Raw genomic sequence first — 16,300 nt, forward strand, 5'->3', positions numbered from 1 at the left:
CTCGGGTGTTTCCGGCGGCGAGTGCGAGTGCGCCGAGCACGCCGGCAGTGACCGTTCAGCCCAAAGCCCGGGATGGAAGGGAACCGAGATGAGGCGGAACGCTGCACGGAGATCGGTTTGAACGCGCTGAAACACGGCAACAGGGAGGAGGCGCTCAAATACTTGCGGAAGGCCCAGAAGTTATACCCGACGGACAGAGTTAAAGGTGAGAGTGGCGGAACTACGCGAGAGCTAGGATAAAATGCGGCCTGTCTAGCAAGCCGCTCGCCAGTGCGCATGTGCCGGGGCCCAGGTGGTTTGTGGGAGTTGTAGTCCGGCTGTGTATCGGGTCTTGTTGTCCGGCGGCCAAGAGAACTACAACTCTCGAGATGCACCTCTCCACCCCTGACAACAAGCTCCCCCATCCAGATAGTGTCTCAAGTGTAATTACGGGGTAAAGGGCTGGTGAACATTGTAGGCCGGAGGTGAAGAGTTAATACACTTTAAACTTGAAAATAAAAAGAACCCCCCTCCAAATCACATGCCTGACAAGTATCACTTTACTCTGGACTTTAAATGTAGCTGTCAATCTTCAGATACACAAATGTTTATATCCCATTCACTGATACTTTCATCACCTTCTTGCCTTGAGGGTCGAAGGTCCGCAGATGATTAGTTATGTGGTTTAGGTTTTAACTTTAACATGAGGCAGGCACTCTAATCATAAAATCTAGAAGGTTCTTAATGCCATCCTGATGTTATTCTGGGTACTAATATGCTTTTCTGGGCTGTACAGTAAGAGAGAAAAAAAGCTAAATAGTTTAGGGTGCATCGTTTTCTGCTCTTGTGCTGAACACATTGTAGGTGCCTGAGTACAATGCCCTCTGTGTGGTTAATTCAAGGGCAAAAGGAAGTACTGGAGGAACTCAGTGGGTCAGCAGCATCTGCTGAAAGAAATGGACAGCCAGTGTTTTGGGTCGGGACCATCCGTTAGACTGTGAAGAAGGGTCCCCACCTGAAACATGGTTCGTTCATTTCAGGTAATTGATGCTGCCTGATCAGCTGAATTCCTCCAGCAGTTTTATATTTTACTCAAGATTCCAGCATCTTCATTTTCTTGTGTCTCATGTGGCCGATTAAAGATGTTTTCAGAATTCTAGAACCATGGGGTGGGGGATACAAACAGTCTCTTCCGCTCATTGTGTTCATGACCAACATCAAGCGCCCATTTTTACACTGATTCTAACTTAACTCATTCCCATCAACAACACAGATTCTACCATTTCTTTATCTACACTAGGGCCAACTTACATCGGTCAATTAACCTACCAACAAGGAATGGAAGGAAATTAGAGTGCTTTGGGGACATCCGAGTAGTCACAGATCTAATCGTTTCGGGTCGGGACCCTTCTTCGAATGGGTGTTGAACAGATAGTTATTGTAGCATATAAATGCCACCATCAGTCTCACCTCAGTCACATTCACAATTCTAAGAGTTCGTAGTTTTTGCATTGTGCCGTGAACTTTGTAACAGAAAGGTGGTGCAGCTAGTAGACCCACTGCCTCACAGTTCTAGTGACCCAACTTACAGATGCTGTTCAACACCCGTTCGAAGAAGGGTCCCGACCCGAAATGTCACCCATTCCTTCTCTCCAGAGATGCTGCCTGTCCTGCTGAGTTGCTCTAGCTTTTTGTGTCTACCTTCTCAAAGAAACCTCCTTTATTCAGGGGCAGTGGATAAAATGAATTAACACCAACAGAGCAACAAGTGATTCACACAAAACGCTTCACTTGTCCCAACCAGACAGTTCTTGGATTCCCAGCAAGGCTAATCTGATTCACGATTCGTATATAATCAATATTCACTGTCTTTAAAATACAAAAATATTAAAGTTGATTGGTGCATCTCTGGAGAAAAGGAATGGGTGACGTTTCTGGTCAAGACCCTTTCCTTCCCGCCAGAGATGCTGCCTGTCAGTTCCTCCAGCATTTTGTGTCTTATCTTGTATTGAAAGGCTTTACAGTCTGATATGATCCCATTGAAAGAAATATAGCGAGACCTTTATTTTTTACATAGTGAAGTGATGCCTAGAAGCAAAATTAGCCTTTTAGACAAATTTCTGCTTTAATATTTCGGCTTGTATTTGAATTGGTGTTAGTGCCTTCCATAATGTTTGGGAAAAAGACTCATCATTTAATTATTTGCCTCTGTACTCCACAATTTGATATTTGTAATAGAAAAAAAAGTCACATGTGGTTAAAGTGCACATTGTCAGATTTTAATAAAGGCCATTTTTATATATTTTGGTTTCACCATGTAGAAATTACAGCAGTGTTTATACAGCGAGTAGTTCTCACACACACACAACCAATTTCACATCACAACACCTGTCGACTCACTCTCTCTCCGTCCCTACCCTCCCATCCTCTCTTCCATCCTCCTGACCACCCGGAGTGAAAGCGCCCCCCACCCCGGTGCCGCGGCATGTGTGAAACTGAAGCGGGCTGAGAGCGGCTTCGGCGAGGCGGTGCTGGAGCGGTTTCCTCGGGAACCCAACGGCGGGCGGGCTGGAGGAAAGCGAAGCATCAGTGGGGTCAGTGAGGAATCCGCTCACAGACATGGATCCTGGCTCCTATGCAGGACAAGGTTGCCGACCCCCGCTTTAGCAGTATGTTTGGGATCATTGTCTTGCTGTAGAATGAACCACCGGCCAATGAGTTTTGAGGCATTTGTTTGAACTTGAGCAGATAGGATGTGTCTATACACTTCAGAATTAGTTACGCTACTACCATCAGCAGTTGTATCATCAATGAAGATAAGTGAGTCAGTACCTTCAGTAGCCATACATGCCAAGGCCATAACACCCCCACCACCGTGTTTCACAGATGAGGTGGTATGCTTTGGATCTTGGGCAGTTCCTTCTCTCCTCCATACTTTGCTCTTGTCATCACTGATACAAGTTAATTTTCACCTCATCTGTCCACAAGACCTTTTTCCAGAGCTGTGGTTGCTCTTTTAAATACTTCTTGGCAAACTGTAACCTGGCCATCCAATTTTTGCAGCTAACCAGTGGTTTGCATCTTGCAGTGTAACCTCTGTATTTCTGTTCATGACGTCTTCTGCGGACAGAGATCATTGACAAATCCACACCTGACTCCTGAAGAGTGTTTCTGATCTGTCAGACAGGTGTTTGTTTGTTTTCTCTTTATTATAGAGAGAATTCTTCTGTCATCAGCTGTGGAGGTCTTCCTTGGCCTGCCAGTCCCTTTGCGATTAGTAAGCTCACCAGTGCTCTCTTTCTTCTTAATGATGTCCTAAACAGTTGATTTTGGTAAGCCTAAGGTTTGGCTGATGTCTCCAACAGTTTTATTCTTGTTTCTCAGTCTCATAATGGCTTCTTTGACTTTCATTGGCACAACTTTGGTCCTCGTGTTGATAAACAGCAATAAAAGTTTCCAAAGGTGATGGAAAGACTGGGGTAAAGACTAGGTGCTGAGAGCTCTCTTATACCTGCATTAAGGAGGCAATTAAACACATCTGAGGAATTACAGACGCCTGTGAAGCCATGTGTCTCAAACATTATGGTGCCATGAAATGGGGGGGGAGACTATGTTTAAACACTGCTGTAATTTCTACATGATGTAACCAAAATGTATAAAAATGGCCTTTATTAAAATCAGATAATGTGCACTTTAACCACACGTGATTTTTTTTCTATTACAAATCTTAAATTGTGGAGTACAGAGGCAAATAAATAACAGAGGCTGGATAGGTTTAGTCCCTTATCCTTGGAGCATAGGTGAATGTGGGAAGTCCTTATGGAGGTATATAATATTATGAGGGGCATAGATTAGGTGAATAGCCACAGTGTTTTTCCCAGGGTAGAGAAGTCTAGAGGGCATAGTTTTAAGGTGAGAATGTAAAGATTTATATAGGATCTGAGGGACAGCTTTTTTATACAGTGTGGTGTGTGCATGGAACAAGCTGCCAGAGTGAGTGGTAGAGGTGGGTACAATTTTGCCATTTAAAAGTCGCTTGTTCAAGTACATGGTCAAGAAAGGACTGGAGGGCTATGGCTCAGGCGTAGGCAAGTGGGACTATCTTGATTAGGTCACGATCAGCATGGGTGAGTTGGGCTGAAGGGCCTGTTTCGGTACTGTATAGCCTTATAACTTTAGTGGTTACATACTGACCCTTATAACTCAGGTCTTGAAGTCCCTTTGGAGCAAGTTGGAAAACGGTTAAATTACGTTTGGTGATAGAAATTAAACCATAAAAGTTCTGGATTGTTTGTTTTTAAATACAATTTATTTGCCAATGAAGCACACAGGAATCTACCTGCCTCGATGGGGCTAAGTTACTTGGCTGTCTTTATCGTGCTTGGGATGGTCAAAAAATATAAATTCCCCACTGGAATTATCAAAATTATTTTAAAATGTTCCTGGTTTTGCTGTGCCTTGTCACTCTGGCCTATCCCAGGTCCCTATGCCTCCACGTACTCCATCCTTGTGTTTTCCTCTGCTCTAACCCTCAATTCACCCGTATTCAGTCTTCCCTTCGCCTGTTTATGTCTTTTAAACAGCAATTCCCTTCCCAAACCACTCGCCTTCATCATTTCCCTGTACTCCATTCTATCAAGTCCACCTCCGTGCGTGGCATTTGAGACGTGATCTAACATAACAACAAAGGATAGGAGAGAAGTAAATCCTCAATTATACCTCCAAATAATTTGATCAGGGACATAGGGACAGGTTCCTAATAAAAACAAATCTAATTTAACTCTAATGTAAGGAATCTCCACACATTATCTTCTGATTTTTACCCCTTTCGGATCTTGTGAGGCGTCTTAGCGTGGGACTCTTTTCATGTCAAATGTATAACATAAGTACAATTTGTCATTTTCGTTAAGTAGGGAATCTTCAATGATATTTCTGTGTTTCCTGAAATAGCTTCAAATAGATCAGGGAGTTCTCTGTGGAAGGACATTGTCAATGTTATTGTTGGAGAACCCAGAGAATTTGCTACTTGTATCATTCTTTACACCCAGTGATGCAACATTGTAGTTAGCTTTATATTCAGTCTATGTTGTATGGTAACATATTAACAAGAAACTGTGACAATTTATCTTGAGCTGCTGGTGTCTGTTCAGATGTTATTAACCACATTACAACAATATGTAACATAGTATATCAAATGTTGACATAATTTAGTAAAAACTAACAATATTTGAAAAGTGCTGCTGTACCCGCTGAGTTTCTCCAGCATTTTTGTGTACCTTCGATTTTCCAGCATCTGCAGTTCCTTCTTAAATATTTGAAAAGTGCTGGGATTATCAATTGTTGATCTTTAGAGGCACAGTGTGAAAACAAGCCCTTCGGCCAACCGAGTCAGCACTCACCAGCGATCACCCCATACAATAGCACTACCCTATGCACTAGGAACAATTTACAACTTACAGATTGACCACCAAACCTGCATGTCTTTGGAGCGTGGGAGGAAACCAGAGCACGCGGAGAAAACCTCCGCGGTTACAGGGAGAACGTACAAACTCCGTACAAACTCGGTACAAGTCAAGATCTCTAGTAATGATCGAACCCGGGTGTATGGAGCTGTATCGTTGATGAGCATGTCTATGAGCAACTCTACCGTTGCGTCACTGCGCCTCCTGTTTTGTTGGAGATGCTGACTTTGGTCAGGTGCTGAAACCGTCCACAATTCAGATGGAGATCATAGATCCTGTGGTAGTCACAAAATGCTGGGGTAACTCAGCGGGACAGGCAGCATGTTTAAGAAGGAACTGCAGATGTTGGAAAATGGAAGGTAGACAAAAATGCTGGAGTAACTCAGCGGGTGAGGCAGCATCTATGAAGCGAAGGAAATAGGCAACGTTTCGGGTCGAAACCCTTCTTCAGACTGGGTATCCTCCATCAGTCTGAAGAATGGTCTCGACCCGAAACGTCACCCATTCCTTCTCTCCAGAGATACTGCCTGTCCCGCTGAGTTACTCCAGCATTTTGTGTCTACCTTCGATTTAAACCAACATCTGCAGTTCTTTCCTACTCATACGTCCTGTGGTTCCATTTGAAGAAGAATAAGAACTTCCCCACATTTCTGGACAATATTCCCTTTTAACCCCAACTGCCACAGAAGGTAGTTGAGGCCAGTTCATTGGCTATATTTAAGAGGGAGTTAGATGTGGCCCTTGTGGCTAACGGGATCAGGGGGTATGGAGAGAAGGCAGGTACGCGATACTGAATTGGATGAAGAGCCATGATCATATTGAATGGCGGTGCAGGCTCGAAGGGCCGAATGGCCTACTCCTGCACCTATTTTCTATGTTTCTATGTGTCTAACCCATATGACCAAACAAAAATTAATACTTTATGAAGACCACATAACTTGTCTTTAATGTACAATATTTTGAGTTATGAAGAAAGACTGGAGAGCCAGGAGATAGAAGTTTCTCGTGCGTCACAAACAGTAACGTAACATAGAGTCATATGTATTGTAACATATTCAGACAAACAGAATTTCAGAAAAAAAGTTCAACTAACATAATTAATTATTAGTGTTTTTTTAACATATGTAACGGAGGTCAAATTTCGACCCTGGACTCATTTCACCCTTGGAAAGGTATGCTTGAGAAGTGAAGTCCATTGTACAGAATAATTAAGAGTACAATATGTAGAGGTAAATCCAGAATATTACTTCCAGTTAAAATTTATGGAGGGAGGACAAGAATACGTAGATACACTCCAGTCTTAAGATTGCCTTTCGCCTCTAGGAACTTTTCACACAATATATATAATCCACTCTTGTATCAGATTCCCTGATTATCAACACAAAAACAGAATGAGATTCACCTCCTGAAACTACTCCACCATTCACTTGGATCTATATCACGTCTTTGCTACATGTCCATTGATTACCTATCCATAAAGCATCTATTCTGCAGTCTTTTCGGAAAATATGTTCCTGCTTTCCACAACCTTTGTGTGGAATATGTCCCTGGTTTCACCCCAAGGCACCCTAACTTTAAACTGGTTCATGACATGTATTCGGAATTTTCTTTAGGTGAAATTGTTAATTCTGTATCTCCCCGATCCAGCTCGTTGTTTATTTAAAATACCCAGATTAGATCTTGCCTTCAATTTTGAACCTTGGGTAATACAAGACATGTTTTCCTTAAACGTGGGTCAGCGGAAAGAGTGGCTGTGGAAGGAGAACTAGAATTAATGTTTTAGGTTGTAGATCCTTTCTTACAACTAGATTTTATAAATGGTTCTCATAAGTGATAGGAGCAGAATTAGGCCATTCGGCCCAACTCCATCATTCCATCATGGCTGATCTATCCTTCCCTCCAAATCCCATTCTCCTGCCCTCTCCCCATAACCTCTGAGACCCGTACTAATCAAGAATCTTCATATCTCTGTCTTAAAAATATCCATTGACTTGGTCTCCACAGCCTCCTGTCTTAGGCCTTTAATCATAAAAGCCATGGAAGCAAAAGCAAAGAAAGAGTTGCATTCTTTTCCAGCCTCTGGAATCCCAAAGTCTTTCTGAAAGTGGAATCTCTGTAGTAATGTAGAGAATTCAGCAGCCAGTCTGCTCACAGCAAGCTGCCACAGTGGCAATGTGAGGTTTTCTGGATAATTTGCTGTGGTGCTGATGTTTACATGATTTTTGGCTCACCAGTTCCCTGTTTGTCATCAAACAAGTGCCATTTGATATTTTACACCACCCGAGATTAAATGGAATCCGGGTAAAACTGGTTCATTGAAAAGTTGGACTATATAAAATATCCCATTCCTTCAGTATAGAAGTATCAGTCTCTGAATTGGAGCTCACAGCCGCTCCCATTTGACACAATTGTCACACCCAAAACTGCAGACTGGAGATGAATTCCATATCATTGCAAACATCGCTAATTTTTGTTGAATGTGGAATGTTTTTAATAGAAAATAATTTATTTATGAATGTTCTGCTCTGGATGCTGAACCAAAAGTCTAGACTAATAACAGGGTTTCAGATTAAATAGAGATGCAGATTAAATAGAGATGCATCAGCTGCTTTCATCTGACAATGATATTTGCTTCAATGCAAGCCTCTGCTCTCAGTACATGGTCTGTGCAGTCTACAGAATCAGCACTAAGTCACACAGGATGCTGGGAATGTGAAACAATAGATGTCTTTATTTTGGAAAGTATATACTTAAAAAAGTAATTTCCCAATTGGAGCCAAGGCTTTGGTTTATTTGTAACTAAATGGAAGCTGTGTGCATTACTCAACGCATTCCTAAGCGAAACTCCTGAACTGGTTGTTTTTCTTTTCCTGCAGTGTCCTAACCCATATTGCATGCCTCAAATTCTTAAGTCAATGAATAGCTTAGTTTAGCTTAGTTTAATTTATTGCCACGTGTACCGAGGTACAGTGAAAAGCTTTTGTGACTTGCCAGCCAGTCAGCGGAAATACAGTACATGATTACAAATGAGCCATTCACAGTGTACAGATAAACCACAGCTGAGGTGATTTCTCCTAAATATTTTTATTTTCGGAAACCTGTGTGAGCTTCATTGGAATCTAAAGTGGTTCACCTGCACCTTTCAATGGGAAGGGAGGGTTGCTAGATGTTAAAATTCAGATCTGATGCAAATTGTTCCTGGTCTACAGTAGCCCCTGGGATTGGACTCAAGCCCAACTCTTCAAACGCTGACATGGGTAGATTTGTTCACTCCATGCACGCTCAAATGTCTTGCTATTTAAAGGACAGTCTAGATTCCACTGTCTAGGCTGTTCAGAATACTGCTCGAACTCTCAACTTCTGATTCACGCAGAAATTGTTCATGTAGGCAAAGTGCTCATTGTTCCTGTGCACAGATGCAGTTCATTTGGAAAAAGTGCTTGTAGCTATTTTACAGTAGTCCTCGCATTCCCTCTCTGTCCATCTCTTCCCCACCCTAGTCGTCTCGCTAGTTTCAGTATTTGTGTCCCTTCATTATTTCCTCTTCCACAGCTAACAATGGCCCATTGTGGGCTCCACCTTTCTTGAGTCATCGGTGCCGGCTGTGATCTGTTCTATACCTTCTCATACTTCTAGCTTCCCTCTCTCTCCTGACTCTCAGTCTGTAGAAGGGTCTCTGCCCAAAACTTCACCTATTCCTTCCAGAGATGCTGCCTGACCCGCTGAGTTACTTCAGCATTTTGTGTCTATTTGCTTGCTACTGAAGATGGAACAATCACGTTCAGTGATGTCAGTCCTGGAGGAAGAAAGATATCTGAAAGGGTAGTAGGATTAGAGGTACATGTAACAAGGACTCTATTATTAATCTATTGTGATATATTGGTTGAGTAATCATTTATTTATTTGCCTCTGTACTCCACAATTTGAGATTTGTAATAGAAAAAAAATCACAGGTGGTTAAAGTGCACATTGTCAGATTTTATTAATGGGTATTTTTATACATTTTGGTTTCACCATGTAGAAATCACAGCAGTGATTATATATAGTCCTCCAATTTCAGGGCAACATAATGTTTGGGACACAGCAATGTCATGTAAATGAAAGTAGTCATGTTTAATATTTTGTTGCATATCCTTTGAATGCAATGACTGCTTGAAGTCTGCGATTCATGGACATCACCAGTTGCTGGGTGTCTTCTCTGGTGATGCTCTGCCAGGCCTGTTATGTAGCCATCTTTAGCTTATGCTTGTTTTGGGGGCTAGTCCCCTTCAGTTTTCTCTTCAGCATATAAAAGGCATGCTCAATTAGGTTCAGATCGGTTGATTGACTTGGCCACTCAAGAATTGACAATTTTTTCGCTTTGAAAAACTCCTTTGTTGCTTTAGCAGTATGTTTGGGATCATTGTCTTGCTGTAGAATGAGCCGCCGGCCAATGAGTTTTGAGGCATTGAGGAATTGAGTTTTTCCCCACTGTAGAGACTTCAGAGATATGCTGAATGAATGTGGTGTTAAATGGTTAGATCTTGATTTAATCTCTATGGTGTCCTTGCACCACAATAGAGAAACAATTGTAATTAGTTAAAAGCCTCCCCCCCACCCTCCCTCCTGTTGCGTTATATGACTAAATATGGATTGGGTAAATGTATTTTCCAAGAAAGAAGGTCAGGTGTCATAATATTGTTATGTGCCGTGTGATTAAATTTCAATGTAAAAAATTAATTGGAGAGATTATTTGTGAAGGTGCTGGCAGTTCCACAAAGCCAGAGGCTTGAAGACATGCATCGCCCTATAAAGAGGCATTATAGTCAAAACTTGTAACTGGGTTTTTGTAAATCAGTGAATTACTATACAATGAAGAAGTCAAGGGAACAGTTTTGGAAAATGTTCGATAGGTCAGGCAATGAGTGTAGAGAGAAAAACCAGTACAGTTTCAGATTGATGACTTCACCAAAGTACAGAAAGCTTTTCATCTTAAAGGCTGCGAGTGTAAAACATTTCCTTGTTTTAATAATCTAGTGCAAATGAATTTTGACTCACTTCCTCTTTGTTCTGCTTGTGACAAAGGAGTCTCCATTTCTTTGTTACCAATTCAGTATGGTGATAAAAATCTAGCATTATTTACTTACCAAAAGCTTTCATAATTTTGAAGAGTTTTGTAAATCAGCATTTTCAGTTCCTTGTTTCCAAGTTTTCACATGTACTTTAATTGCCTTTGCAGATGTGATAGAGTCTTTGACACAGAATGGCTATCCATCTGGTAACTTCAAGCCAACAGAGGCCTCAGAGTCATCAGAATGTCACCAAAGGAAGGGAGGCAAGTTTGCTGGCTCCAGACCTGGAGAGGCGGCAGGAGAAATGGGTAAAACCTATACAGTCGACCAGCTCGAGGCTGTGAAAAGGTACAGGCAAGAGCTGGAATGTCCCGCTAAAATGCACAAATAATCCTGATGGTTGATGATGTGTAGTTCCCCAGGTTTACCTTTTCCCTCATTGAAACATTGCAGGAGGCCACGGACAGAAAGTGGGTATGGGATGGAGAATGAAAGTGGCAAGCTTGGGATTTCAACTGGGCACTTGAATGTGCATACTCCACAAACTTAAAATCACTTTTTATCTCTCCCACTCCTGATGAAGCATCTCTCTCTTTCTCATTCCACAGATGCTGTCTGACCTGTTGTGTATTTTCCAGCACTTCCCATTTTTATTCCCAATTTCCAACATCTGCAATTTTGTAATTTTCTTCAAACAATGTTTTATGGAAGGGTTTATTTTAGATCTGGACTCGTGCAGTGAAATATGATTAATTGATAATTCAGTGTCAAAGATCCTCTGAGTAGAATAAATATATTTTGATAAAATTCTGTGTTTAGTTGCCAAAACTTTGATCTGAACTTAGTGCCTTAAACTTAAAACCAATCAAAAAGATATTAAGGTGGTCTGGAAAAATAAATGTTTTATAAACTGTTGCAGACAGAGATTAATGGTATGAAAGGTATTAATGATGTGTATGAAGGGACTGTGTCTATGGAGCCAGATTTGTTAATGACGAGAAGAGAGATGGGAAAGCAGGTTGTGAGGAGAATATAGCGTCTGCGAAAAGGTCCAGGAAGTGGCCAAAGATTTGGCAGGGTAAAATAAAATGGGATATCTAAGATTATTACAATGCTAGGAAGATTAGATAAGTAGAATATTATTTAAGCAGAGGGAAACTAAATGCTGCACAGAGAGAAATGTGAGTAGCCCCGCAGTTGAACACAGGATGTTAGTATGTAAGCAAAGCATATCATTAGGAAGGCAGTGGCATGTTATACGTTATTGGAATGAAGTATGATACAAGATACAAGATACATTTATTTATCACATGTGCCAGTTGGCACAGTGAAATAAGATAACCGTACAGCCATACAATAAAATAAAGAACACAACACACGATAGAGTTAAACATAAAACATCCCCACACAGCAGAATCAAAGTTTCCCACTGTGAGGGAAGGCACCAAAGTCAGTCTCTTCCTCTAATGTTTCCCCAATGTTCACCCGTGGTCGGGGCCTCCCCGAGCCCTCCTCAGTCGCTGCTACCGGCGGCCCAATGTTCAATAGGGAAGTCTTGCCACAATTGTACAGGGCTTTGATGATACCACACTGCACACAGTTTGGATCTCCTTAGTTAAGAAGGGATGTACTTGCATTGGAATGATCACAAGATTCATTCTCAGGCTGAAGGGGTTGTCTTGTGAGAAGTGTTAGAACAGGTTAAACTTCTACACATTGGAGTTCAGAAGAATGAGGGATGACGTTCGTGATTCTTGGTTTTGAAGTCCACTATAAAATCTCCTCTTCATTTTCTTTCCTCTCAGAGAAACAATCCTTGCTTCTCGACTCTCTCCACATGACTGGAGTGCCACAGTCTTGATGCCATTCTAGAATCTTTCTAAGCCTTGATATTATTCACTTAGGAAGAGATCATAAAGACCTGGCGTAATCAATGATTAATGAGAGTTTAGCATATCTTGATCATTTTTTGTTGTCCAACCGTCTTTAGAATAGTCTTCCAAACCTGTCCAACTAGTTTCTATTTTTTTGTGTGTTCATTCAACATTTTTGTTTCTCTGCCATTCTTAAAAATGCGTCATTTAATTTATACTGCCGCTCCTATAAAATTGCATCATTCCTATCAAATTGCTTTTGATCATTGTGCAGATAGATAAGATTAGTTTATCTTGACAATATGTTCAGTGTATTGTGGGCCGAAGGGCCTGTTCCTGTGCTATGTTCTACGTTGTTCACATTGAGCATGGAAGTGTTTACTTACTGGAAACTGACAAGTTGCTCTGCGTTCTGTCCTATGTGCAGAATAAAAAAATGTAAAGATTACTATGAAATCCTGGGGCTAACCAAAGAAGCCTCAGAGGATGACTTGAAGAAAGCCTACAGAAAACTAGCTTTAAAGTTTCATCCCGATAAGAACCGGGCACCAGGAGCAACAGAGGCATTCAAAGGTAAGTGCAATGGCACTATCGTGTCACATAGGCAACTTAAATTGACTCCAGAAGCAGAATAAATGGATCTACTGGACTGAAACATCATTTAAGTTGTCAGGTCTCACAAACATTTCACAGTAAATTACTTGAACTGTACTAACCAGTAGATGGAAACAAACGTGGTATTGTCAAAATTCCACAAACAGGACAGGGCCAACTGGTTCTTTCAGTTTTTCCGTCCATTCAGTAATATCATGGCTGATCTAATCTCGGCCTCAACATTGCATTCCTACTTTTTCACCATACACCTTAACTCCATCTTGAATATTTTCATTAACACTGCCTCCAGAGCTCTGAGGTAGAGATTTCCAAAGAGCCATCACCCTCTGAAATAGAAATCCTTCCTCCTCATGTCTTAAATGACATATTCTTTAACTACACCTCCTGGTTCTTGATACCTCACAAAGGGAATCATTCTCTCAGCATATACCCGGATCAATCCCCGTTAGAATATTTCACGCTTCAGTAAGATCAATAAGATTGAACTGAACTGTTCTGTATTTTTGTTTACAATACTCTGTTGTGCTGCAGCAAGCAAGAATATTGTCATGTGTCCCAGATTCTTCCTATCTGGGACACATGACAATAAACTCTCTTGACTTGACTTGACTTGACTTGAAGATAGACACAAAATGCTGGAGTAACTCAGCGGGTCTGGCAGCATCTCTGGAGAAAAGGAATAGGTGGCGTTTTGGTTTGAGAATTTTCCTCAGACTGAGAGTCAGGGGAGAGGGAACTAGAGGTATCATCTCTCATTTTTCTCAACAAATAGAGATGAATGATGAGATTATCTTTTTTTAATGGCTCATTAGAAGGAAGGCTACTGATCAAGGGCATTGGAAGAATCCGTTATTGACCTCCAGATAGTGCTGTGGAATCTCGTCCACCAGAACAAATAGGGGGACTTTTTAATGTCTAATCCAAAGGCGGAATCTCTGACATTGCAGCATTCCTACTCCACCACGGATTTGACAGCAGTGTGTCAAAATCCTGGAATGTTGCCTTGAACAACAACCTTCTGGATCAGATAGACATGTATTTCCCAGTGAACTAAGCTGCACAGATCCACACTTCTTTCAGGTATCGTCCGGTGTAAGATGAAAATACTTCTTGACGATGATCGTTTAGATAGATCTATCATTCAGATTTTACACACCAGTTCCATTGAAGTGGAATATTTGCTTTGATTTGAATGGGTGCTGCTTGTTCCAAGCGCAGTCACCTGTAACAGTATAGGAGAGAGAGAACCTGAGAGATCGGACCGTAATATAGTGTGAGAACAAAAAGGGGGCTGCAGAATTTTTGATGTTGGATATTTCACTCGTTTTTTTCTCATCCCTGAACAAATTTACGTGTGATGGTTAGGAACACACACAATTCATGGGTGTAAAACAGACCAAGATTTACTACCGTGGACATGGTGTATCGTGGTTCAACGATAATGGAGGTGTTGATTAAATGTACCATTTGTTGTCGATTCTTCAGTGAATAATAGATCAAGCTATGAGTTGATGTGAAACCCTACTCCACTGCCCCAGTATTGGAGAGATTTGCGAACTTTCCATCCAAACTTGCATGATGCCTTCAAACGCACTGCACAATACACACATCGTGGCTCAGATGACTCAAATAAACCACATTTCATTCATCAAAGGAATAATCTTAAAGGTTATGAATTATAAGCACATTTTTAATGACACTATTTAAATACCACTGGTCAACCTCATTAAAACCTGAGTTGAGACAAATTAATCGTCTTCTCCTGAGACATCCACTCATTTCAGTTACAAAATGTTAAAGCAAGCAATTATCAGAAATCTTTCCCCCAGGCTTTTAGGATTTGCTGAAAAGCACTACTAATTTAAAGAATATGTTATTTCTAATGTAGTACGCCGGGTGATGCGGGGACTTTTGATTTTCTAATTCTTGCACAAAGGATTTTTCTGATTTAGTAATTAGTCCAGGAGTATTTGGCCCATTAGTTCCCACTCTTTGCCATCAGTGAGTCAATGGGAGTCTGAAGTGTGTTATTCTTGTGGAAGAAGTACCTGATATTGAAGCTGCTCCCTCTGTCCAGAGCAGCAATGCCAGTATGCAGGAGCCGGCATGTATGTATAATTACACTGGAAACTGGTATATTGTACCTCTGGATGCAAAGATGAGATGTTAACCTACTCCCAATTATTTTCCTTAATTTAGAAACTGTTAGGTGCCATGATATGGGACACCAGTATGGTTTCTGCCCAGATTCTTTCTCATTCATATCCATTTCAAGGTCAAGGACAATGGGGATTCGGCAGACTTAGTAAATAGGACACTTTAGTAACTTTGTCAGTGCCAAAACGTGCCACACTTGTGTATTGCCCAGATTGTCTGCAACACAAAGCATTACCCTGTAATTAGGTACATGTGACAATAAAGTAGCATTCATTCATTCATACATTCACATCTCTGCTTCATAGTTTGACTGTTGGAAGAAACATGGGGCAAAACTGCTCAGGTGCCATTTCATAATAGGAAAGAAGCTTTGCAAATTATTTTGCTAAATCGCATGGTTTACGAGAAAAAATGCACCTGGGTAGTTTTGTTCCATATTTATTCCATCAGCCAAATTATGAAGCAGAATTGTTTGATCTTGAAAGGTCATAAGCCTGTTCTGAAATTCAATCCAATTGTTATTTAATATTACATTTCCTCCCAAGTACCTGAGAGTCAATTCATGAACAACAACTGACCATTCACGCTGCCTCGGAAAAACAGCCAACGTAATCAATGACTTGTTCCACCCCGGTTATGCCTTCTCCCTGTTCCTGTCAGGGAAAAGGTGCAGAAGCTTGAAAGTACACACCACTAGACTCAGGAACAGCTTCTTCCCCTCTGTTATCAGGCTTCTGAACGGTCCTTCCATAAGCTAGGGTACTGTCCGATTCACCTCAACCCCATTGCCGACATTGGACTTTGTCTTTGGAACTGATGCGCTACAATGCTGAGAACTATATTCTGCACTGTATCTTCCCCTTTGCTCTACCTATTGTAATTGAGTTTGACATGATTGTATTTATGTATAGTATTATTTGATTTGAGTGGATAGCATGCTAAATAAAGCCTTTCATTGTACCTCGGTACACAATAAAATAACAAACAACCTGAACCGTTTTCTGAAGTAGAAATGTAATTTGAAAGCTTACTATTATAATAAATCATACTCCTAATACATCGATAAAGACTGTTCTGCCCACCTAGTCCATGCTGAGCATCAAGCACCATTTATTCTAATCCCATTTTCTTTCCCCATACTCTCATGAAGTACTCCCTTCTC

The 16,300-nt window shown here is 41.1% G+C and overlaps 1 protein-coding gene across 2 annotated transcripts in view; it reads left to right on the forward strand.

Annotated features, from left to right (window-relative positions):
• dnajb12 (DnaJ heat shock protein family (Hsp40) member B12) overlaps positions 1-16,300 on the forward strand; it is a 26,000-nt gene continuing 9,700 nt past the window's right edge. For both annotated transcript variants that reach the window (XM_033012841.1, XM_033012840.1), the window contains exons 1-3: positions 1-205; positions 10,660-10,840; positions 12,794-12,939. In XM_033012841.1, the coding sequence (XP_032868732.1) occupies positions 73-205; positions 10,660-10,840; positions 12,794-12,939 (460 nt within the window). In that variant the 5' untranslated portion in view covers positions 1-72. The remainder of the gene's footprint in view (positions 206-10,659; positions 10,841-12,793; positions 12,940-16,300) is intronic.

Source organism: Amblyraja radiata, chromosome 37 (assembly GCF_010909765.2).
Source record: "Amblyraja radiata isolate CabotCenter1 chromosome 37, sAmbRad1.1.pri, whole genome shotgun sequence".
Classification (NCBI taxonomy): Eukaryota; Metazoa; Chordata; class Chondrichthyes; order Rajiformes; family Rajidae; genus Amblyraja; species Amblyraja radiata.